This window comes from Microtus oregoni, unplaced genomic scaffold, assembly GCF_018167655.1.
Source record: "Microtus oregoni isolate MIOR12 unplaced genomic scaffold, Mior012 000106F_ref0000393, whole genome shotgun sequence".
Lineage (NCBI taxonomy): Eukaryota > Metazoa > Chordata > Mammalia > Rodentia > Cricetidae > Microtus > Microtus oregoni.
The window spans coordinates 3,363,768-3,390,901 of NW_024544721.1; the positions used below are offsets into that span (position 1 = coordinate 3,363,768).

General features: G+C 37.4%; 1 protein-coding gene across 1 annotated transcript in view; it reads left to right on the forward strand.

Moving 5' to 3' along the window:
• LOC121443414 (teneurin-1) overlaps nt 1-27,134 on the forward strand; it is a 348,703-nt gene that overhangs the window by 65,217 nt on the left and 256,352 nt on the right. Inside the window, exon 3 of the mRNA XM_041645172.1 lies at nt 2,396-2,545. Coding sequence (XP_041501106.1) covers nt 2,396-2,545 — 150 coding nt within the window. The remainder of the gene's footprint in view (nt 1-2,395; nt 2,546-27,134) is intronic.

Genomic DNA, 27,134 nt, shown 5'->3' on the forward strand with positions numbered 1-27,134 from the left:
TGTTGACTCTGTGCATGCATGTTTTTACAATCTTGTTCTAGCTTTAGTATCCCTGTATAAGCTTAAGTTTCTGGATGCCACATCAGTCCTTGGAAACCCATTTCTCTCAGGACGAATTCATTTACTTCCTCGCATCTAACCTCAAACTATCTGTTCAATTAGTCATCTATAGAACATAGATGCAGCTCCAACCACTTGTAAGCTAAGTAAAGAATCCCCTAAATATTTTTAATGGATTCACCATTTTATCAGTTATTATGGTTCTAAATTGTAACCGTTTTTAATTAGTCTTATAATTAGTTCATCTATATGTCCATGATCTCTTCGTACACCTATGTACACGAATGATATTATGAGGAGACAATGTCACAGCAAACTCCTGGGTCCTCTGGCCCTTATACTCTTTCTGCTCCCTCTTCCATAATCTTTCCTGAGCCTTAAGTACAGGAGTTGTTGTTAAATCTACAATTTCTTCTTCTTTGTTATTTTATTATCATCTATTTTTAGTCATTTGAGACAGGGTTTCTTTGTGTAGCCTTGGTTGTCCTGGAGCTCACTCTGTAGACCAGGCTGGCCGTGAACTCACAGAGATCCTCCTGCATCTGACTCCTGAGTGCTGGGATCAAAGGCATGCACCACCACCCTACAATTTCTTCTTATGGGACCTCTATTGACTTCTCACTGTAAATAACTGAGACACTCTTAAGACATTAACTGAATTGAGGAACTATTTCTCACCAACATTGCTGAAAGCCCACCCCATTTGTTTCCTTGATACATATTTTACATTTCCAATTTACTTTGTTTTGCCCTGTGACTAGAATTATCTTTTTGCGAAATGTAATTTGATATCATTTACTTCAGTAAAAACACTCAATAATCCCATTTATATCTAACTTAACCCCCTAAAGAAAGCTTAACATATCACCTGTTCAGGAAATATTAATGTTTATATTGCTTAGTAAATTAAATGCAAATATCTAAGTGTGGCACCCATAGTTTTCTAAAATATGGCCTTAACGCTAACATTCTGCATTTACTTACCATAGCTAAGCTCCAATGAACCCAAACAGCATCCTTTGTTTCCAAACCACTCTGCGCATTGTGAATTAATACTTTGTTCAGCCTTCCCCTCACCCTTCCTGTCTCTGTTACTCTTCAAAGTATACACAAATATAAGTATTTATCTCTAATAGTAATTCCTTTGTAAAAATAATTCGTTACAAAATCAAGCTAGCCAAATATAGCTTATTTCTTCTTTAATCCATTTATTTTCAAATAGAAAAATATAGAAATGATAAAGAGAAAACTAAAATCCTCCATAAGCTCCCAAACCCTTAACATGTGGCTTCCACACATTCTTTCTCTAAGATATGAATTCCTGTATATGTAGTCATACACAGTCACAAAATTCAGATTATATAATTCATACTTTTGGGAAGCCTGGCATTTTCATTTGATGCTTCATGATTATTTCCAAGGATGTTGTATGACATTTTCAGTGCGATTTTAATAACTATATAATTTTGTGTTATTAATGCGTCACCAGGTAATTACACACCAATTGATAAATATTTAGATTGATTTTAAGTTTTGAATATTATTTTCAGATGTTATCATGGACAATCTTAAATACATTCATAATAATTTCTTACAAACTGATTTTTTTCCCAGACAAGTCAAAATTTAAGGTTTTTCTATATTCATATTTTGTTTTGCTTTTATATATGATCCCACATTATCTTACACAAAACTCCTTATATTTTATTATTTTCATACAAAATTGATGTGATCATATTCCTGCACAATGATACTACCAAAGATCTCAGGCTTCTGATAGAAAATTAAACACACATTATATCAATTCTTCTACATAATATTATGACTATTTTACATTTATAAAACTACCAAATCTTTCTCTAACAGGCATCTAGATTTTAACACATGTATCAGTTATGAAGGGCCTGTGAATACTAGGAACTCAGTAAATATTTGTTGAATTGAATTGGGTCAGTCATAAGGAAGTTCTCCTGGGTTGGTATTTTCCTCCCCACATTATTCTGCAGTGGTTTCCATATGCAAACTAGAGTTACATGACCAAGGAAAATGGAAACAGATGAGATCACAGCCCTGAGGAGCCAAGAACAATCCCAATGTAATTGGTCAAATAATCCTCCAATTTCTAAAACTATCTCTTGGATAGCTTTTGGCTCAGTGTTTTAGCACCAGTTTCTTGAGAAAAGAACTATATCTGTTGATATAGATTTAAAACTTCTGGTCCATTAGCTTAGTTAAAAAGCCACTAATTCTAACATTTTCAGGTGGAAAAGGATAGCTGGGTTAGCAGCCATCTAAGTGAGTCGGAATAAGTTAATATACGCTTGTTTTCTTACAGCAGTACACTTGTTTGGCCTGACGTGGCAGTTGCAACCAGTTGGACAGATCTATGCGAATGGAATTAGCAATGGGAACACAGGGACCGAGTCCATGGACACTACTTACTCTCCCATTGGAGGAAAAGTTTCTGACAAATCAGAGAAAAAAGGTACAGTGACTAAAATGATTGATGGATTCTTGATTAATTTTTTCCTAATTAAGTTATTAGGACCATATCTGGGATGGCTTCGCTTCACATTAAATTTCATTATCTCTTGAAAGAACTCCCCTACGTGAACAGAAAAAACCCATGTCAGTGTCTTGTGAAGCAAATTTCTTTTTCTCCAGTGCTTTGAGTATAAACCAATTAAACTTTTCAAATATGTTGGCAATTTTGAAAATAAATAAATATTTATAGAATGGAACTTTCAATACAATGAAAATTTCATTTCACATATAACTACCCTGAAGCAACATGGGATTTTGATTAACTTCCCTCATGTCCTAGCCTAGCATTTATTTATATATAACATTTTACAAAGGGTATATAGAAATTTCTTCTGTTTATAATAAGTAAAGGCAGTTTCTGCCTTGTGTAAAGGTGAATGTTTATAACAAAATGGGAAAGCATGAATTATTTTTTAGTTGGGAAATATGAATTCTTACTAGTTGAAAGAAAATTACTTCGAGTCCTGAATTGTTCAAAGTAACCAACGTGAGCATGAACTAGGAGACTTATTTAAATAAATGACTCAATACTCACACTCCTAACTTCCAAGTCAGAATGAGTGACTTTAGTCTTAATAAGCAAATAAAAATAACTAGAACTTTGTGTTATGACTTCCCTTGAAACAGGTTTAAGTACAGAGGTACTTTTGCTATGTAAATTTTTTGTATGTCTGATTTTAAAGTAGAAATTGAGAACAAAACTTCCTCTATTTTCGTAACATAAAATTAAACAAATAAATATATAAAACAAACATTACCCTTAAGAAAATCACAATTTTGTAAAGGCAATAAGTTTTATTTTGCTTCACTAGCTCTAAGTACACAGTCAGTTTATTTTGCACATTTTTGATTTAGTAGTCTCTACACATCTGTTTCATTGCTTTGGGTGTTTTGGGTTTTTTTTTTTTTTTTTTTGGTTTTTCGAGACAGGGTTTCTCTGTGGCTTTGGGGCCTATCCTAAAACTAGCTCTGTAGACCAGGCTAGTCTCGAACTCCCAGAAATCCGCCTGCCTCTGCCTCCCGAGTGCTGGGATTAAAGGCGTGCGCCACCGATGGCTGGGGTGGGTATTTTTGAGGGTTTCTTTTTCTTTTCTTCTGCTTTTGGAATGATAACTTTGCTTTGTCCCATGGTTCAGTAAAAGTGAACACTTACGGTTAAATGAAGATAAAGCTTTTGGTATAATTTTCAATTCACACTTCAGTTTGACTTGAATCTCATTTTAGAATACTTCATTCTACCCAGGACTGATCTTTCCTGAAAGTTTCACTGTTACCATTGTAAGAGGGTAGGGCTGAAGGAAAAGGCTCAGAAGTGGACAAGGAAAGGACTAGAGTAGGCTCAGACATTTCTTCCCCACCTCTTTTATTCACTTTTCCTTTTTTCTTTCTTCTTGCTTGATTCCTTCACATGTGAAGACATAAAAGCCACCATCTGGCATTATCTTCCTAGGGACTTTTTTGTCATTCATGGTGAAAATCAGCAACACCTGTCTAAAGAAAATGCAAAATGCAGGACAGCAAAAGATGAGCACATGGTTGTCCTAAGTTTAGATTCAATTTTGCATTTGAATTCAAATGTCTCATAATTCCTTTCAAGAAACTAGGTTAAAACTGCAGTCTAAAACTTATTAAATAATACTACATCCAAGATTGTTACAGATGCTTTATGGGGATTAAATCATGATGCGTCATTGTGCTTCCTGTTTTAAGAGATAAACAGAGGCACAGAGAGGTTTAGTGATTTACTCATGATCAAAAAGCTAGCAACTACTTGAATGGTCTCAGAACCTAGCCTCTTAACTTTTTTTTTACAGCATCTTACTGTGTAGTATTGGCAAGCTAAGATGCTCCATAAACATTTCCCCTTGAAATGAGCCCAATGAAAATTGTTTTATATTTCTGCTCAATTATAAAAACAAACATGGAAAAATTTTTAAATTTCATAATATTTCTAAGAAACAGCATTATATGTGACCCCTTGTAAGTCAGCAATATTCCAGGACTGACCCCATCCCTAAAGGCAATAGAGCAACACACCTTGTACTGAATGGATATAGAAAACTCATAAATTTGCATTTGTGGGAAAGTGAAGGCATGGAGGAGAGATATGGGAGGATGTTGGAGAATGGAAGTAAGTATGATAAAATTATTAAACTGTCAAGGAATTAATAGAATATTATTTCAAAAGAAACATAATTTTGGGTTCATATGTCATAAAAGCAGAAGTGAAGCTATTTAAGGAGAAGAAAGAGCAGCAAAGGTGAGGAGGGGAGAAGATAAATAGAGCACAGATCTATGGCATATCTAAATATATAGTGGCATGCTATTTGTATTTTAGTAAATAAATCTTTCCTGAATTCCAGAGGCAAAGCTAAAGCCACTAGAGGCAGGTAATGGTGACACACACCTTTAATCCCAGGATTTGGAAGACAGAGGCAGAGGGATCTCTGTGAATTCAAGATCCACCCTGGGCTACACAAGATATAAGCAGAAACAAATCCAGGTGGTGGTGGCCTACACCTTTAATCCCAGTTCTAGGGAAGCACACACCTTTTATCCTAGCACTAGAGGGAATACAAAATGAGAGAGAGGTTTAGTCTGCTGTTGCCCAGTCTTGGAAGAGGTAAGGTTTCTCTACTGGTTTGGCTGCCTTGCTTTTCTGGTTTTGGGGTTTTTAGTATTTGTGCTACATACACACACACACACACACACACACACACACACACACACACACACACACACACACACACATAGTATATAAAACATACTTTTATGGACTTTTTTACTAGTTCTTTGAGAATTTTGTAAATGTGTTTTGATCATATTCACCCACTCCTCCATTTCCTCCCAGATCCATCCCTTTCCCTACCTAAACAACTTTCTGTCCTTTTGTTAGCACCCATTGAATTCCATTCAATGCTTATCATATATTTATTTATGTGTGATCTTCCGCTGGAGCATGGTCGACTTAGTAGGGCATACACTTTTAAGAAATTTAGCTGCTCAACTAGGGAAGGGACTTCATGATCACTTTCCCTTTCAAGTTCAGATTTAGTCTGGCTGGAGCTTGTGCTGGTCTCATGTTTTGTCACAATGGCTGTGAGTTCATTTGTGCAGCTGTCCTGTTAAGTCTGAAAACAGTTTCCATGTAATCATCTACTGCCTCTGGCTCTTAGATGCTTTGAGTCCCCTCTTCTACAATGATCCCTGAGCCTTGGAGGAAGTGATGTAATATAAATATCTCATGTAGTGCTGAACATTCTGTAAGTTCTTATCCTCTGTACCTTGACCAGTTGTGGGTCTCAGTGTTAATTATTATCTACTGCAAATAGAAGCATCTCTGTTGAGAGTTAAGAAACAACTTAATCTATGCATATAACAATAAATCTCAGGAGTCAGGTCAGCAGATGTCTTGTATATCAAGTTGTGAGTTTTAAGTAACTTTACAGCAGCCTTAACTATAACTTAATATCATGGTTTGTTATATTGTATTTGAGCAGATACTAACTACAGTGAAATTGTATAAATCTTACCATTTAGCTAGAAACATTATGAAACAATTAGTTTAAGCAGAGTAGAGGAGATAAGAAAAAATAAAGTATTTTCACTTAGACCATTGTCATGGTACATCCACCAATAAAACTAGTAATAACAACAATACATAGCTTTTAAGTCTTAAAGAAAATGGAATGAAGAATTGTTATTTAAATTGGAGAAAATGAGGATATGGCACAATTGAACATCTTTTGGATATATACCCAAAAGTGGTATTACTGGGTCTTGAGGGTGGTTGTTTTCTAATTTTCTGAGAAATTGCTATACTGACATCCAAAGGGGCTGTACCAGCTTGCATTTTCACCATCAATGCAGGAGTGTTCTCTTTTCCCCACAAGCTCTCCAGCATAAGTTGTCATCAACTTTTTACCTTGGCCATTCTTACAAGTGTAAGATGGAATCTCAGAGTTGTTTTGATTTGCATTTCTCTGATGACTAAGAATGTTAAACATTTCCTTAAGTCTCTTTCACCCATTTTAAATTCCTCTGTTGAGAGTTCTCTGTTTAGGTCTGTACTCAACTTTTCATTGGATTATTTGTTCTTTTGATGACCAATTTCTTGAGATCATTGTATGATTTGGAGATCAGACCTCTGTCTGATGTGGGGTTAGTAAAGATCTTTCCCCATTCTGTGAGCTGTCGTTTTGTCTTGTTGACCACATCCTTTGCTTTACAGAAGCTTTTCAATTTCAGGAGGTCCCATTTATTAATTGTTTCTCTCAGTGTCTGTGCCGCTGGGGTTATATTTAGGAAGTGGCCTCTTGTGCCAATTCATTCAAGTGTACTTTCCACTTTCTCTTCTATAGTGCCACAAGGACATGGGCTCAACTATGTTCATAGCAGCATTATTTGTCATAGCCAGATCCTGGAAACAACCTAACTGCCCCTCAACCGAAGAATGGATAAGGAAAATGTGGTGCATTCACACAATGGAGTATTACACAACAGAAAAAAAATAATGACATCTTTAATTTTGCAGGAAAATGGATGGAGCTAGAAAACATTATTTTGAGTGAGGCACAGAAAGATAATTATCACATGTACTCACTCATTACTGGTTTTTTAAACACAAAGCAAAGAAAACCAGCCTACAAATTACAACCTCAAAGAACTTAGACAACAATAAGGACCCTAAGAGAGACTTACATTGATCTAATCTACATGGGAAGTAGAAAAAGACAAGATCTCCTGAGTAAATTGGGAGCATGGGTACCTTGTGGGAGGGTTGAAGAGGGGAGGGGAGAGGCAGGGAAAGGAACAGAGAGAAAAATATAGAGCTCAATAAAAATCAATAAAAAAAAGAAAGAAAATAAGGATGTGAAAAGTCAAGATCACAGAAGAGAACTGGCTCTGGAACCAAGGATACTTAGTTCCACATTCTATGGTTTTCTTGTCTATTATTGTGACAGCATAACACAGAATAAATATCTGAATTGCTAAAGACCTTCTCAGCATGGAAGGTTCAAAGACAAGAACAGTGCCACTAAAGCAATGGATTGTATTCAAGCTAAACCACTGGTAGGTTTTGCCTTAGACTTCTAAAGGAAGTGGAGAAGATACATGTGGGATGATTTACATGTAGGAATTGATTTGCAACCAAGGGAAGATAGGTCACTCAGTCAGTTGGCAGTACAGGGAACATTGTGTTTCTGACTACGTTCTTTCAAATGAACGAAGTATTTTAATCTCAGCTGTTTATTCATGAACAATGAACAGAAAATGGATGCCTTGAATATGGTCTTTCAGCAGTCAGACAATAGAAGAAAGGCCATGTCTCAGGGGAACAAGAGAATCACTGATTTTTTTATTTAATTAAAATATAATTACATCGTTTTCCCCTTCTTTCTACACACTCCTACAATGCCCATACCCACCATACCCAACTCCCTGCCAAGTTCACAGTCTTATCCTATTTAACCTTTAATGTTACATATGCATTTAAATGAACCAACATATGAATGTACCATGCTGGTTCTGTTCAGTGGTACCTGCATGTATGTTTACAGAGTTGACCACTTGGTATTAGATAACTGATCGGGTGGTACATCCTTTGTTGTTAGTTGCTTGTAGCTCTTCGTCCAGTGTTGGATCATTTGAGATTTCTCCATCTAAGTTGGACTGTTAAATGGTGTTGATATTGTTGATATTTGTTTAAGTAGTCATTTTGCTAAGGATCCATAGGTAAAGCTTCCCTGTCATAGCTAGGAAGCATAAACTCACAACAGACTTCCTGATGTATCATCAGTCAGTGCTGGGCATCCCAAAGTCAACTGTTCTCTGCATATTGACTATGAGAGAATTTCTGTGATGCTCTTCATCTGCTGCAAAGAGGATCTTCTTCAATTAGAAGTGAGAGTTATATGTGAACATAAAGATAAGTGTATAGAGTTAGTTAGCAATAAGGCCATGGATCTTAGATGAAAAGATTCTACTGTCATTTTAATAGGAAATCTTATGAAAAGGAATGGACAGAGGACTTTACCTTACATGTTCTATAAGGAAGGATGTATTGTACACGTTTGGTGTATGTGTGTGCATTTGATGTGTGTGTATGTGTGTATATGAGAGAGAGAGAGAGAGAGAGAGAGAGAGAGAGAGAGAGAGAGAGAGAGAGAGAGAGATTGTACTTAGCAGTTTCTCAGAACACTGAAAGGCTGGGGATATTTCTTAACTATGATTTCTCTAGCATCAGGATCAAGTAAAATCCTAACATTTTTAGTATCCATCTGACTGAGGGTAAAATTTATTGAGAGGTTCAACAATGAATTCTTCCAAGTTAGATGTCAAAATAGAAAACCAGGAACAAAGAAAAGTGATAAGGAAAAAGAACTGAAATATACTAAAGGCAGCAATAGCATTTTTACTGTTTTGCAAAACGCTGGCCTTGGTAGGGCGAGTGGCATTTCTTTGAAATTCATCCCACAAGATCTATCTTTGCAACAGCAAAGGAGAAAAAAAATGATGCTTTCTAGTCAGTTTCTGCTGAATATACGGCCATGTAAACAACACTCCATTGATTGATATGGCACAATTTATAGTTTTTCCTGTAGATGCTTTAGCCAAGACCAGATAGAGACTAAAGCTTCACTTCTATGGGATCGAGTTTATCATTTGAAAAATGGGTTGTTTGCTTTCAGCCCCTTTGAGAGTCCAGGAGGAAAATCCTTATGCAAATTAAATATTAGCCAGAAATTGTTCATGGATATATAAAACAAAGAAGCTGTAGTTCTGTAGACCAAATAAGGGAGGGGAATACAACCCTGTCAAATCCCCCTCTCCTTTTCTGTTTTTCTTGAGAGCTATTAAGGCTTTGACAAACATGGAAGTACCTATTAGGACCATCTTATCGCTAAAGTTACTTCCAACTGTATCTGTTATAAGATCATGAATTCAGATCTCCAGTTAAAGGATAATAATTAGCCAATCTAAGTAACAATGGACTTATCTTTGAAAGGAGGATATATTATTGGAAAGTGGTTGAAAAGTATGTATGTAAAGACTGTCACTTAGGTACTTGCTGACAATTCTGTTAAGCTGAAATAATTGATTCCTAGTTTTCACCTTCTAATTGGATTTTTTGACATGTGTATAACAATAGCAGCCTATACTTAGAGCATTTATGATCTTAAAATACCATAATGCATTTTATCTACATAAGAGTTTTATGGCGGGGCAGCTACTGTTACCTCTGTCTTGCAGTTAAAAATGAAAACAAGAAAAGGTTAAGTAACTTGCCTTGCATAATAGTCATAACCATGGACAGAATTGAGTTGAAGTCCAGTTTTTTTCTTGCACTTATCTCAATGTACTTTAAGGCTCTTCTTTTATATTTAGGGAAATTCCTATCTCCCTGCCAGTCGTTTAACTAATAGCTATCTTTATTACAGATCTTTGTGAATGCAATCCAAATATATAGTACACACACACACACACACACACACACACACACACACTACCAGCACCACCACCATTATGAAATGGAAAATTAAGAGCAGTACAAAATGTACCTCTTGAAATGCCTTTTATTGTAGTCTATACAAAAAGAGTAGCAAGGAGAATAAAAGCAGAAAGAAGGTGAGAGAGTAGACTACATTTTCTTTGCTCTGTCTTCCCTGAGTCATAGATAGGGTAAAGAAATCAATGCCATGCTAAGTTTGAAACTTGAATATCAAGTTAACTTTCTTTATTTACTTGGGGTTTTGCAGATATTTATTTCATGGACACAACCAGTAGTTAAAAGTCATGAGAGAGGCTTCCTCCAGAAACAAATGGGAGTAGGTGCAGAGACCCACAGTCAGAAATAAGAGATAGTCTAAATTGGAGATTTCCATCAGGTCCCTCCCCTTGGAGTTCAGGGAATCCCATGGAAAAGGGGAAGAAAAGACTGTAGGAGTCAGAGGATGGAGGACAGCTGGAGAACACCGCCCATAGAATGAACTAATCAAGGTACATATGGGCTCACAAAGACTGAAGTAGCAGGCATAGGGCTTATATGAGTCTGCACCAGGTCCTCTGTGTACATGTTATGGCTGTTAGCTTTCCATTCTTGTGTGACTCCTAACAGTAGGAGCGGGTATGGTTTTTGACTTCTTTTGCTTACTCTTTTCCTCCTATTGGGTTGCCTTGTACAGCCTTGACAGGAGGGCTTTTGCCTTGTGTTATTGTACCTTGTTTTGTACTGTTTGGTTGTTGTCTCTTAGAGGTCTACTTTTTCTGACGGAAAATGGAAGGAGAGTGGATCTGGGGGAGAGGGGAAGTAGCAGGATGCTGTGAGGAATATAGGAAAGGGAAACTGTGGTCAGGATGAGAGAAGAATCTATTTTCAATAAACAAATAAATATAAAAGTCTGAAAAAAATTCGCTCTGTGCCACCAAATGAAAGGACTGTATCACCCGCACACAGGTAATCACTGTTCATTCAGATGGAACACAGTTCTACAGAATAATGCCGAGGTTCTTCAGCATTGGTTCATAGGACATATAGATATTAAAATGCACTGAGCTGCTCTTTGAGTAAACCCAATGTTGCCAGTGCTTTTTATTTAAAGGATATCAGAGTCCAGGGCACTGTGGTAGAATTGGAAATAATTCATATAACCACAGTAAACCACATGAATAAAATAGTAGTAATGTACTAACAAAGAAAATATTGTTGGGAGCTTAGCATTATTATTTTTAAAGATTGATGTCAAATTACAGTAAATGCTACCTATAATGATATATAGATGTTTCTGCAACACATGGTTTCAGAGGGCCCAGCTAGAGTGCTGCAGCTTGTTTTCAACTATATTAAATCACTTTATCAATATATTTCAGTTTTAACAAAAGCTTTTCTAAAGCTTAGTGGAGACTTGACTTCTAAAGCAAATTTATAAAATGGGTTCTCTATGCTAAAAGGCAAACTTATTGTATAAAAAATTCATGATAAATATTCTTGGTCATATATGTTTAATGTGTGATTCTCCTTTTGGTTTAATTACTATCTTATTTTCATCCAGTATGTACCTTTTCTGTGAAGGCTTAATAAATGAGTCTGTCTTATGGACTTTTGGGCTCAATATTCTACATTAACAAAGGTACTAAGTAGATTACTATAGAATAGCAGAGCTATCATACATGTCTAGTCTTTCAAAAGTAGAAAATTGTCCTATACCATCCTCATAATTTCATAGACTTTTAGAGAAAGCAGCTCATTATAGAATTTATCACCCATGTATATATCCTACTATACTGATTTCTATTTATATCTATATTCCAGCCTATGTTATTTCTATAGAAAGATCAATCATTTACCAGCATTTTCATAAAGTCAAATTTATTCAAATTTCAAACGGAAATCTTGCAATTTCAGAATTAAAGCACAAGGTTGACCACATGTTGTTGAATAACCAAGTTGGGAGCGCTTCTCTGAAGAAGACTATTTCTCCCACTCACCATTCCATAGTTGCCTGTAGTTCTTTTCAAAGAATGAGTGCTATAGTTTAATAAAAGCAGCAGGAAGGAGTCATCCCATACAATGGAGCTCACATAGGAGGTTTACCGAAAGAGGAGAGAAAAGGGGCAGTTAAGAGGACAGAGAAGGAGGCAGAGAAAGGGGCAGAGAAGAGGACAGAGAAGGGGTAGAGAGGAGGCAGAGACTGATCCCTGGGGACAAGAGTAGCAGAAGAGAAAGAGATGGGAAGTGGGCAAGGCCTACTTTTTATAAGGGAACATAATGAATGTGCACAAGGGGTGTTCTTGGTGTCTGCAACTGAGGACTTACCCCCTAAGAACAGGCGGACACAGATGCCTGAATACAAGCATTCCTCCATTTATTTAATATAAAAGGGAAGGAGATAGAAAGGGGTAGCAAGTGAGGCAGGGATGAGGATGCCATGTATTTGGGAGTGCTTCCTGCTGACCTGGGGGACATTGGTCATCTTTGGAGGCCATGAAAAAGATGGGAAGCTTGTCACGTCCTGGAGTCTCTGGCTGTTTCACTTCACTATCCAAGCTCCGTGGAGCCATCAGGTACCACTTGGACCTGGCAAAATACTGTTCGAGGTAGATCCAATTCAACTCCCTGGAGCTCAGAAGAACATTGAATTTACAAAAGAGATAAGTTTTAGGTACATTATAAAGCAACCAAAGAGATTTTAAAATTCTGAGGTTGTGGCCATGATACTACAGTGGTAGAATATAGTGTTTAGTACTCTGACAGAGACAGACTAATAGCTTATCAGAATTCCATCACTTAATGTCAAGATAACGAACAGTAACATAGTGAGAGAAAGAAATCGGGAACATGCTTCATTATTTTAGACATCTCATATCACTTTCTCCTTATCAGCACTTAAGCCTTCCTACCTTCACGAAAACAAACCGTAAAGCACCTGTTCCTCTCCCATCACCGCAGCATCACGTGGACACCCTCTTTCTATCCAATTTACCAGGAGACACAGGTGGTTGATGACTGAGGGCAGTCAATAGTAAAAAGGGAAACAGAACAAATTTTTACCAAAGTGGTAAGGTTGTCTCCTGAGAAGGCAATGAAAAGTGACAGGGGAAAGATTACCAGGAACAAATGGAAAAAGGAAAAAAGGGGTCTGTGAGCAGGGACTGAAGGAACACAGAGATCAGCATTGCCCTTGATGAGCCATGGGGGCAAACTTCTAACTCTGGGGAAAGGACCCTCTTGAGGAACCAGAAACTCAATTATAGAATATATATCTTATTTATCAAACATATGTCACTACTTATTTAAATTCTCTAGAACGCTTAGTGTTGAACACTTGTCAAAGATGTAAGTACTCAGGTGTAAACCTCTAAGTCAGTTTTTGCCAATTTAAATAGACCTTTATAACCTTAAAGTTTTATCACCATATGGAATATGTTCTAAACCAGGGTTGAATCACATATAGCCTTAAATTTCTATCATCATAGAAAAGTCCAGACTAATCCAAAATATCTGAGACTTATTGTTTTCTTATTCTAAAAGGAGATAAAACAAACAGAGGGTTCATTAGGACTAATTAGTGTACTCTTTAACCTTAGTAAAAGATGGCTTCCAGCCATGTAGCTGCTTATATCATGATGAGGTCACCAAATAAGATGGAGGAGAGCCATGTGGTTGCTATTTAAAACATGTTGTTCTAAACAATAGTTACATGCACATATACACAGAGTTGAATCCAAGTTACATATACATAAATGCAGAATCAAACCTAGCGTACATTATACATACAGGATTAAATCCAAGTCACATGTGTGCGCATGCATGCATGCGTACACACACACACACACACACACACACACACACACACACACATTAAACAGAAGTTGAGTAAATAAAAAGAAAGGGAGAACTGGTACATGCTGACCAAGAGGAAGGTGGCTTCTCCATCTGTCCCACACATAGCAACAAACAGACAGGAGATTTAGAGAAGGAGATCAAACAGACACAAGCAGGTCACAAAACAAAGAAAAAGAAAGACAGTGGAGAATTCTTTTCTCGGCTCCCTGACTGCCTGCTCCAAAGGATACTAAGGCCAGGTTTGATTTGAAAGCAGTAGTCAGTGTGTCTCCAAAAGCAAAGAAGTGCATGATTCCCAAGAATGAGGCAGAACCAGGAATCCAGGGAGGATCAGATAGAGTAGTCACAAGCTGTTCAATACATCGTCATGCAAGAACAGGAGAGTCAAGGGCTCTGAGCCCGAGAGAGACACAGTTTCTTGGGTCCAGGACTTCAGGGAAACTCAGAAGGTGAGAAGAGGACTTTGCTTAAGAAATGAAGCCTCAGCCAGGTCGTGGTGGTGTACGCCTTTAATCCCAACACTCAGGGAGACAGAAACACATGCATCTCTGTGAGTTTGAGGCCAGCCTGGTCTACAGAGCAAATTGCCAGACAGCCAGAGATACACAGAAGAACTCTGTCTCAGAGAGAGAGAGAGAGAGAGAGAGAGAGAGAGAGAGAGAGAGAGAGAGAGAGAGAGAGAGATTGAGAGAGAGAGAGAGAGAGAGAGAGAGAGATTGAGAGAGAGAGAGAGAGAGAGGAAAAAGGAAGGAAGGAAAGAAAGAAGTGAAATAATGAAGGTTCACATCTAGGGGGAAATGGTCAGAGGAAGGTAGACCACCAGAGATCCAATTGTTGGTGCTGAATGGAAGGCAAAGCTCTCGATAAAGGAGAAAGCAGATTTGTTATAGGTGTAAAAGAGCAGATCAGAAAGCAAATTTGTGGCAGGTGGAAGAAAGTAGATCTGCTGCAGATGTGGCAGACAGGTAGAGTCCTAGTGTGAAGTGGGTACCTTTGGCAGGCCCTGCCAAGATATGCCACTAAGCAAACACGCCACATGGAACAGAGCTAGTGCAAGAGGCTTGTTGGGATGGGGAGAACAAAAGAGTGAAAGAGTGGGAACGTGAGAGAGGCAGGCAGAGAAGATGAAGAGAAGCAATAGAAAGAAGAAGGGGCAAGAGAGGAAATTAGAGACAAAGAAAGGAGTAAAAGACAAGAGACAGCAAAAACAAATGTGCGCTGTCTGGCGGGCACTTTTAAAGGGTGCATGTGTCGCATAGCTGATGGCAGAAAGGGACCTGGTAACATGTAACTGCTTTGGCGGCAGAGACAGGCTGTTTCTGTGGAAACTAACATTGGCATTCTTTAATGAAAGAAGCAGCGTTAGATGTATAAGACCCCCTTTTTTTCTATTTGAGAGAGTTTACTCAATGAAAGGGAGAAATGCAGCTTAATAGGCTTCATAGCTGAGTAGAGAAACAGGCAGAAACAACACAGAGACGGTTTGGAGCAAAGATAAGATAAGACTTGAAAATCTTCCATCTATCGGATCACTGGGAGAATGTTGCAAAGATCCCATAAAATATCGGGATATAGATTGCTGGGAAGTGGCCATTTGGATTGATATCTAAGGGGTATTTGGGCCAGATCCGACTGCAAAGACAGACAAGTTTAGAAGCCCTTTAAAGTCTGAGAGCTTGGAGGTATAGACCATGATAACACAGTTCTCTTGAGTGAGGCAGAGAAGTAAGATACAAGGGTCAGCAATTCCTAACATGCCAGAATTTCAGAGAGGATCAATTGTGGGTCATCATTCAAAGATCCAGAGGCCACAGGGTGCTGAACCCCAAGAGAGACATTGTTGCCTGATATCAGGGATTGTTCAAGAGTAGAGAAACGAAGGTAAAGGGATAAATCCTTCCTTGTGGAGAATGCCCAGAGAAGTGGGGCTCGCCAGTCACGCTGGTGTTAGATAGAGGGGGCCAGCGACCTGTTAGTTGGAGAAGTGAGGCTGTCGTATGTGGACTCAGATCCAGGGTCCCAACATGCCTCAGTCTGCCAGGCAAGAGGAAGCACCAAGAGAACCTCCCGAATTCATGACAACCAGTGCTATAATTTTAAGAAACGGTACAAACTAAAAAGCTACAGAGAAACCCTGTCTCAAAAATCCAAAAAAAAAAAAAAAAAAGAAACGGTACAAAGGAGTCATGTCATACAACCGGGCTCACATGAGAAGTTTATTGGAAGAGAGAGAAGGGGCAGAAATAGGGACAGAGAAGGGCAGAGAGAAAGGGGCAGATAAGGGGGAAAAAGAAGGAGCAGAGAGGGAGGCAGAGACCAGTCCCTGTGGACAATGGTGGAAGAAGAGAAAGAGGTGGGAGATGGACAAGGCCCACCTTTTATAAGAGAACAGAGCAAATGCACACATGAGGTGCTCTTTGTGGCTGCAGCTGAAAATGTGTCCTGTCAGGACCCTAAGGGCAGACCAGTACAGATGCCTGAATATTCACAATGAAGCTCCATTAGATTCCCCTTCCCATGGTATCTTGTGTATCAGTGCCATCTTGTTCAGGTCTCTTTAGGCAGCCATGTTGATAGGGCTTCATGGGTGTAGCTTCTCTAATATTTCTACAAGATAAATTTTCACAGCAATCTTCCTGTTCCTCTGGCTCTTCCAACAAATCCAACCCCTATCCTGCTATGATCTTTGATACTAAAGGTCACTCTTGAAATAATAAACAATATACACACATAACATAATGTGGACTGATATATATATCAGTTATATATCAGTCCACATTATGTTATGTGTGTATATTGTTATGTGTGTATATATATATCAGTTATATATATATATCAGTCCACATTATATATATATATATAGGTTTCATGGTCTGAGTTGATGAGGATGACTGACCAGATCACTTTCTCCTGCTCCAGAGGTCACGTTAGGCCTGGTCTCACGCCAGGCCCAATACAATAAGCTCAGGGGCCAAGGTGCTTCTCTGACTCTTTGGAGAGATATGGGAACACGAAGTGATTTTCACAGAGTGAAAGCACTCTATCATAATTCCCATGTACAAGAGGAAGGAAAGCTGGACTGCTCAAATTACAGGGACATTAGTTTGCCCCTCTGTTACCCCACAAAGGATCAAGGGCAGAACAGAGGAAATCCTAGCAGAGACCCAGTGTGGATTCAGAACTAACAGAAGCATAATTCATCAGATCTTCACTTTGAGGCTACTGACAGAAAAATACGAAGAATTTGGAAAAACTTACTATGTCTGTTACATCAACTTCAGGAAAGCATTCGATAGCATTTGGAGGAAAGGAATTTGAGAAACAATGAGATTTTATTGGTATCCAGAGAAAATCAGACTCTCTGAATGTGGCTGACAATGAGGGCTGACTGAGAAGCCAAGGACAATGGCACTGAGATTTGATTCTACTGCGTGGACTGGCTTTGTGGGAGCCTAGTCTGTTTGGATGCTCACCTTCCTAGACCTGGATGAAGGAGGGAGGACCTTGGACTACTCATAGGGCAGGGAACCCTGACTGCTCTTTGGACTGGAGAGGAAAAGAAAGGGAGAGTGGGGGGAAGGGGGAAGGAAATGGGAGGAGGTGGAAATTTTTAATAAAAAGGAAAAATAAAAAACAAAAAACCCACAGAAACCCTTGATTTTCATTGTTATGTCAATTAAGTTTATCTTTAATGGTGCTATGTACGGCAAAGGGTTAACAAATGAATCATAAAACATGGTTGTTGCCCTTAAGGAGACTGATTAAATCAGAAAGCTGAAAGAACATGCATACAGGTACCTGCAATCAAAATAGCATACAGCCAGCTGTTATACAGAAATAGAAGTAAGATGATTAAGTATTTAAAAGCTTAAAATTTAAAAAAAAAATGTGAAAGGGTAACACATTTGTAGTGATCTGAGTTAGACAGTGAAAAACAAGGTGACTCAATCCTGATAAACTTTAGGAGTACATATTTAGGGGTAAGTATAGTCATAGGAGAAATGCAGATGGTAAAAGTCTACATGATAAGTATGTAATGAAGTGAAGCAATAGGGGTACTGGATGGAGACAGAAAATGATGAGATAAATTGTACAAATATCTAAAGGGCCACAAAAGTTTTTGTTTACACAAGGAGAAAGATTTCTGCTTTGAAGACAAAAACAAATAGCCAATAGAGAGGAAGAGACTGAAGATGCCAGTAAGAAGAGATTGTGAAGGAACTAAAGTCCTAGAGGCAGCACATGAGAAAGGAGGGAGAAGCCTCAAGGATAAACTAGTACACCAAATTGTATGCTGTACCAGTAGAGACATGATGTATTTTTAAAAAATATGAAGTGGGAACCCAAGAAAGAGGCACTATAAATGTTCAATAAATGCTACCATTTACTTTTATTATTCTTATTATTGCTAACCTTTTAAATGAGTTTTGTCTGTAAAAAATGTTATTTTCAAAATATTAAATTTCTTCTGGGTCCCTAAATTGTACATATCAAAGGTTATAGCAGCATGACAACCAATAAAAATCAATGTCTATGCAAGCTGCCTCTCTGTCTAGAGTCCTGGTATTAGAATTTATAAAACTCCCTCATTACTTTCAACTATGTGAAGATAATCATCTAATTGTTAATAGATGTGCAGTTAGCAGCTATCTAGAATCTAGACAGATATAAATGTTCTGAGTGTTCCACAAATGCATTCTAAGGTAAATAGTAAACTAGAATGAGCCCCTGGCACCACATCAAAGTCCAGAATGATATGACTTTGATACTTTACACCTCTACATAACAGTATCTAATATAACATATGAAATGTACAAAATAAATATCTCTCTGGTTACTCCTTCCCATTCATACCTTGTACGAGTACTGGACAAAGCCTAAGTAGTTCAGCTTCTTGGTATCAGATGGCATACCACCACTCAGAAACACATAAAAATTCTTGAGATATTATATCATAGTTTGTACACATATGCACAAATATTCCGTGTCACTTGTACCTCTTAACCATATTTCCATAACAGCCATATTGACATGCAATTTATATGCCACTCACTTTAAGTTCACAATTCAATTAATTTAAGCATATTCGTAGTTACTCTGCCATCACTACTGTTTTGTTCTTGAACATTGTTATTATTTAAAAAAATTATAAGTATTGTACAGAATTCTTTTTTTTCAAAGTTTGAGTGTTTATCGGTTTTTAAATAAGAGAAGTACTATTTTAATTTTACATCTTGGTTATGTTTCCACACAGGCAATGCCACAGAGTACCATGCCACACACTAAGCCAGGCATCAGCTCCCTCCCGCCCTCCTTCCTCAAGGCCCTGTCGAAGACCCTTTACTTCCCAACTAAACACAACTGACAGATGAGTTCGGCACAAAACACCAACAGGGCCCTGCAGCAAGCCAGAGGGTTGCAGTGAGTCCCTCCTACAGACCACTTGTCACACAGGGCAGGCAGCAAGCATGCTCTTGGTGTAACCCTTAGCACACGCTCAGACTCAGAGACACAGGCACACTCTGCCCCATGTACTTCTCAGGACCTCAGTGGGGCCTCTCTGTATGGAGACAAGACTGTGCAGGATGGCTTCCGAGCACGGGGCCATATCCAGGTCAGCTTGGTGTAAGGCATACAAGGGTAAGAGAGGCCTTGTCAGCAATGAATAGCGTCATAGAAAAAATTCCCAGCCAGCAGGACAGAGGTGGTTCTTGATGGTTCAGTTTCTGCAACAATGAAGTTATCCAGTTTAAAGCCTACTGTGAACATATCACTTTTTTTTTTTTTACTCTGGGCTGAGGCCATTTGCTCCAAGCTTGGTAACAGAAAAGAAAACAGGTTCTCAGCATGGAAACAGCCTAGAGAAGGCCAGGGCCCAGGGGCAGGAGGAAGATAGCTAAACTCACTGTGGCTGGGGAAATCTGCCTAGTCACTAGCATTGAATCAAACATGTAAAGTGTGAGGGGCTTGGTGGCTCATACCTTTAATCCCAGCACTCGGGAGGCAGAAACAGGTGGATCTCAGTGAGTCTGAGGCCAGCCTGGTCTACAAGAGCGAGTTCCAGGACAGCTAGAGCTGTTACACAGAGAAACTGTGTCTCAAAAATCAAAATAAAATATAACAAAAAATAAAAAAACAAAAAAAAAACCTCACAGAAATCTTATACAACTATGGTTCCTTTACCTAAGCAACTACTAATATACGTTAATCTATCTATCTATCTATCTATCTATCTATCTATCTATCTATCTATCTATCTTCACAAATTTATGCATTCTACATAAATATAATTATATGGTAAGTAACCATTTGAGTACATTTTCACTGAAATGTTTTCATAGTTAATGCGGGTTATACAGAGCATGTATACTTAGTCTTTACAGACAAACATATTCCATCAAATGGATGTGCCAGATGTTGGTCAAATGTTCATTATTTGAGAGAACTCTTAAAGGTTTTTACTTTTGGACTACTATGAATAATTCTGCAATAAATATTAATGTACATGTTTTTTAAAACATTTCTAGTGTTTGAGAATTTTGTATATGCATGTAATGTGTTTTGATTAAGGCCACTCTCCATTCCTTCTCTTCTTTATCCCATCTACTTCTTTTCCACCCTGATTTCATGTTTTCTTTTCTTAAACCTGATAAGTCCACTTAGTGCTACTTGTATGAGCATGGATATAGAAACAATCTATTGGATTACAGGTAGCCTTTCAGGGGCCACATCCCTGAAAAAAACAAACCTGGTTCTTTCTCTCCTGGCAGCCATAAACTTCTAATAGCTCCTCAGCAAGGAATGATACTTCATCAACCCCTCCCCTATCCATGCTAGGATTTTGGCTGTCTTGCTGGTATATAGGTCTTATGCATGCAGTCACAGCTGGAGTGAAGGAGTTCGTGTGTGTGAAGGCCCTATCATGTGCAGTAAACACTGTCTTGATGAAAATTCCCACTACCTATGGCCCTTATAATATTTCCACCATCACTACTTCACCAATAATCCCCAAGCCTTGATGGTGTGGTGCAATATAGATATTATACAGAGATCAGAATGCTCCATAGTCTAATATTCTCTAAAGGTTGATCTGTTGTGAGGGTCTGCATTAATTTTCATCCGATAAAGGCTGACAAATGTTGTAATTTATGGGCATAAAGGTAAGAACTTAAGGGGTCATTTATTATTGCTACATTAGTTTAGCAGAATAATAGTATTATGCTCTCACACTAGGACCTAGGACCTAGCCAGCTAACATAACATTCAGCCCACTGTTATACCAGTGAGAAAAGCAGACTAAGGCCTATTTATTACTTTTCTCCTCCAATAGCAGGCATAGAACCTCCCAGCGCTATAAAAGTAACACAAAACATTTAAGAAACAATTTAAAAGAATTATGTGTATTATTTTTCAAATTATCAATAAACAAATACACACTCAAAATACCATTCCAACTAAGTAATACAATTAAAGACAAAGATTTAGTAATGTCATTTTATCATAGACCACATACATACATATATATATATATATATATATATATATATATATACAGAAAACATATACTTTACTGTATAAGGTATTGTGATAGGTTATAAAGAATTCCCATTTACCGACCTAATCTTTTATACATGCAGAGTAATACATTTGTGAAGTGTAAAATTAATTAATGGATTTTAAACATAGCAATCTATTAACAGCATCATAAAGACAAAGAGGTTTTATTTACAAACCTATAGTATTCACTTCAATTTCTTAAGGGTCTAATTTTTTAATATTTACTTATTTTATATCCCAACTGCAGATTCCCGCCATCCTTTCCTCCTAGTTTCTCCCCCAGCCTCCACTCTGCTCACCTAATCTACTCCTCCTCCATTTCTATTCAGAAAAGGGCAAGCCTCCCATGGATATCAGCAAAACATAGCCTATAAAGTTGCAGTAAGACTAAGCACCTCCCCTTGTACTAAATCTGGGCAAGATGACCGTGTATGAGCAGTAGGATCGCAAAAGCCAATAAAAGAGTCAGAGACAGCCCTTGGTCTGACTGGTAGGAGTCCCACAAGAAGGCCAAGCTACAGAACTGTGTCAGATATTCAGAGGGCCTAAATCAGTCCCATGCAGGTTCCCTGGTTGTCAGCTAAGTCTTTGTGAGTCCCTATGAGCCATGTTAGTTGATTCTGTGGGCTTTCTTAAGATGTTCATGACCCCTCCTGGCTCCTACAATCCTCCCTCCCTCTCTTCTTCAGAATTCTCCAAGCTCAGCCTAATGTTAAATTGTGGATCTCTGCATTTGTATCCACTAGTTGCTGGAAGATGTCTCTCTGGTGCCTATTGGTCTAGGCATGAATCTGTGTGTAGCAGAATATTGTTAAGCATCATTACATTGATGTTTTTTTGTTCTACTCATGTATGGTTCCATCCTAGGTCCCTGGGTCATCCAGCTTCTCTCGCTCGGTCCTGGCACTCTAGGCAATGTCAGAAGTGGGTTAACTCTCCTGGCATGGGTCTCAGGCTAAACAAGTCATTGGTTGAACACCCCCACAATCTCTGTGCCACTCTTACGGCAGAACATACATAGTCAAGTCAGACTGTTGGTCAAAGGTTATGAGGCTGGGTTGGTGTCCCAATCCTTCCACTAGAAGTCTTGCCAGGTAACAGGAAATGGACTGTTCAAGCTACATATTCCCTATTGCTAGGAGTTTTAACTGGGTTCAACCTTGTAGAGTTTCCCTTGCACCAAGATCTGTAACCCTGAAATAGCCCCCTTTCTAGTCACCTCTTTCAGTACTATCCCCTTCCACACCCCCACCTAATCCTTTGTGTTTTTATTCCCCCCATCCCCAGCCACATCCCTTTCCATCCACAAAATCTTTTCTTTTTCACCTTCCCAGGAAGATCCAAGTATCCCCCATTGGGCTCTTTGTTATCTAACCTCTCTGGGTCTATGAATTATCCTTTACTTTACAGCTAATATCCACTTTTAAGTGAGTTCATGTCGTGTTCATGTTTCTGGGTCTAGGTTACATTACTCAGGACGATTTTTTTTTTAATTCCATCCATTTGCCTGCAAATTTCATGAAGTCGTTATTTTTAACACCTGAGTAGTACTTCACTGTGTAAATGCACATTTTTTTCATCCATTTATTCCTTTCTTCAAACCTTGAAATGAAAGGTCAAAATAAGCTATTATAAGAACTAATTTCCACATTCCAATTTGTTTTACTTTTAAAACTGTAACTACAGTATTTTTCTCTTCCCTTTCCTCCCTCTAAATCCTCCCCCAAACCTTCCTTGCTCTTTCCAATTCATGGCCTCTTAATTAGTATGTGCATATCTGTTTCCAAATATAACTTAATCTGTTTAATGTTACTTGTATGTATATTTTCACAGCTGATCATTTGGTACTGGATAACCATCTAGAATGATTTTTTCATTCAATGTTTACAATGCTTACTACATGTGAGGTTCATTTATCTACTTCTCTGTCCTGCCTGTTTGGAAATATATAATGTATGCCAAAATATGTTTGCTAGAGAATCTGGAAAACATCTTTTGATGAATTAAAAGTTCATCAAAAATTAAGATATGTGAGTCCTTAAGATCAGTGCCAAAGGTTTTAAAAACAAAGAAGTATAATAATATTATTATATTCTATTTCAACAGATCATGGAAAAAAATAAATGAAGCTACATGGATAGAAATGGTAGATTTTGGCCATTCCATTTGATATCTTCAAGGTTTTAGATTATGGGAAATAAAGTTTATTTGCTTTCATTTTTTTCTCTAAGAACTAATATTCTAAATTACAAGAATTTATTAATGTGAGATTATATTATATTGAAATACCATAATATGATACTTAAATCATGTCACATGCAATATGAGCAATTGAGCTCCTTTCAAGATGTTAAATATACAATAAGATAAAATGAAAAATAAATATTTTTTAGTATATGATTCTTTTCCTTGGGCTACAATGCTTAGCTACTTTTTAGGGAATTCGTAAATGCCTTTATAAAACATTTATGTTTCTGTTAATATAAATACAGTACCTAGTCATTTTTATATGAAGACCTTATATAATGACTCTTTTTAGGGAATACATGTCTGATCATGTGCCAATGTCTGATTGGTTTTGATTTCCTTGTAGCGAATCATAATAGAATTAAAATCTTTCATGGCTTATTAAGTAAAATAAAAATACACACATTATGTCCTGAATGTAGTTATTACCCTACATTTATAAACCAGTTTTCATAATAATCATATTGTTAGTATTCATGTATAAGGCTAGGTATTTAAAACCTTGGTTTAAATGACACAGTTGCTGCAAACCATGTCCATCATAAATTTCATGCCCTATTTTTTGCCTTCGAGGTAGCTTGACCTTTTCTTATCGAACGAAGCTACTTTCACTTAGTGTGCCATCCTTGAACATAGCTTATCTGCCTTTCATTTTTCCTGCTCAGCAGTTGATGCCTGTGTTGCAACCTATAAAGAGAGTGTTTAGCTCAAACTAAATTGGTAGATATTGGTAAGACTGTGATAACTACAGTACTGCACAGTATGATATGATTCAGGGCTCTCTGCATTTCATTCCCCATGTGTACAAAGAAAAGCATTCTGTTACTAGAGAGCATGCTCTTCTTGATCATTTTGATATGCTTCAGCAAAAATAGTGATTAAATGATCATTGAAACACAAACACTGCAATAGTATAGCTTTTTATTAAGTTGTTTGTAATTTGTATTAGAATCAGACTCTGTGCTAAGTTTGCTCAGTATTTTCTTTTGCCTTTATTAATCAAGCTGGATTTTCATAAAAACCACAGTTTGAATTGTTTCAATGTTTTTTCTAGTTTCCCCCTCTTGTGAGTTACACCGTTAAAAATGAAATAAATGACCTCGTAATCCATAATCAATTTGAAAGATAATAAAATGGAGAAGGTTATTTAATGGTGTAAGTTGCCAACAGGAACATATGTCTCTTTCTGATGCACAAAATTCTAAAAGATTAGAGTCTTGGAAATTTCCCACCTGGGGGAATCTCTCTTCTCTAATATGAAAATATCATACCTAGATTATTTTCTCACTTTTTATTGAAATTATGGTGCACTTGTTTATATATTTTGTCTCTATTCACATACCTTATATTAGCTTTAAGCTTTGAAAGGGGAAGATCGTCTTCTCCTAAAATTATTTTCATGAATTATTGATGCATATGTACTCTAGATGTACAGTGATGATAATAACCAGATAACTTCAACAACAGATCTTCACAGCCTCTTTTTGTTAGCTGAGGTTGCTGTCCTGTCTTGTTCTGCAATAAACACACAGAAACTATATTATCTGAAGTATTGTTTGGCCAATCACTTAAGCATATTGCTAGCTAACTCTTATAATTTCAATCAACTTATTTCTATTATTTTGGTAGGCTCATGGCCTACCAGCAAGATTCCAGCTGGCAACTTGTATCTTTCTCCTCTGGCAGCTCCATGGCTTCTCCCTGACTCTGCCTATTCTCTCTTTGTATCTTTCCCAGCTTGGCTATATTCTGTTAAGTCATTGGCCGAAAGCAGCTTCTTTATTAACCAATGGTAAACAGATGGAAATCCCACATCATCTTTTGATTTAATAAATGACATTAAAGTAGCATTATTATATAATGCTTGATATTTATACAGTTCAGAAAGAGAAGTTGTAATATTAGGTCAGTCATCCATATAAAATTTAATATCCCCAACCAGTTTTTGCAGTTTTAAAAAATCAGCAGATTGGTTAGTTAAAGAGTATTCATGAAACCTAAAGATTTTATTGGTTGACCCTAGACCATTTTGAATTGTTTTATGTTTATAATATTGTTTGCATGATAAAATGGTGCATTTTAAGAAGTGATTAAAAAAAACTTCTAATGAGGATAACGGTTGGATAAACTGAATTTTAAGTTGAGAGCAAAAATGTTCACATAAATATGGTCTATTAATCTCCTGCCCAATGAAGATACTTCTTGGCTCTTAAACCTTAAGAGTTAAATTTATTATCAATCCTTTGGGAACCAAATTGTTCTGTCTTACTTAGAAAAAGAGTAACTTTCAGTGAAAAATAAGGTACTCGGTTGGTCATTTATTATCTCAAAGGGTATGTTTTATTAGAAATGTCAATTTCACAAAATTATGTGTCCTGTAATACATAATTATGCTCAAAATTGCATTTGAAATCTATTATTAACAGTTAACAGTGACCATTCTTAAAATAGTTATTACTCTTGGCCTTAACACAAAAAGAAATAATGTAGGTATTTTAGGGAGTTAAAAGCTGCAAGCATTGGCCTATGAATAAAGTCACTGCAGGTGTGTTTCTTAATGGGCTGCTAATTTTCTGTAAGGTGAACACAAAGGACAGGGACCATGGGTGTTTTGAAACTGTGGTATGGAGACAGAGCTGATGTCTGAAAACTATAAAGATGGAATGAAGTGAGGCCAAATTCAATTTTCCCTCCTGAGGTATAATCCTCCTTGTTTAAAATGAAAGCAAACCAATTTCCTTTCCTCCTTTTCTATTCCTTCCCTCCCCACTACCACATGACATCGTATTCCAAAAAAAGATACATTAAGCTATCATATCAAATAAAGCTATTCTCGTGCAAACTAAACATCTGCCCTCACAAACCAAGTACTTCTGGGTTTCAGATACTTGGCTATTAGTACTATCCAAATTATCCAAACTCACAATCATGGTGTCGGTTTAACACTCCCTTTGTGTTCACAACTATTACTATCACTTCTCAGGTATTGACAAGTGCACGATGCAACACAGGCATCACTTGGAATCCTGTGAAAGTGTCTCACTTTAAACCCACTCATTCAATGCTAGTATTAGAAGACTGCTCAGTCACATTAATGTCTGACAAGCATGGCTTCAGAATCTTCTTTATTGTTCTCATGTCTTTCTCCTACTTTCCATTTAAACTAAATTACTTTTCACTGAAATGTACTTTTCCTACAGAAGTTATTTGTGCTTCCCCTAAATTCAAGTATTTGTGTCATTTCACCTGAATCAACAATGTGTACTCCCTATATTGTCCTTGTGTCTCCCTCTAATACCTTCCTACATTCTGCCTCAAGATTAGAATATCTAATACATCCAAACTTTTCCAGTCTGGGTGGTGGGTGAATCTTTGCTGA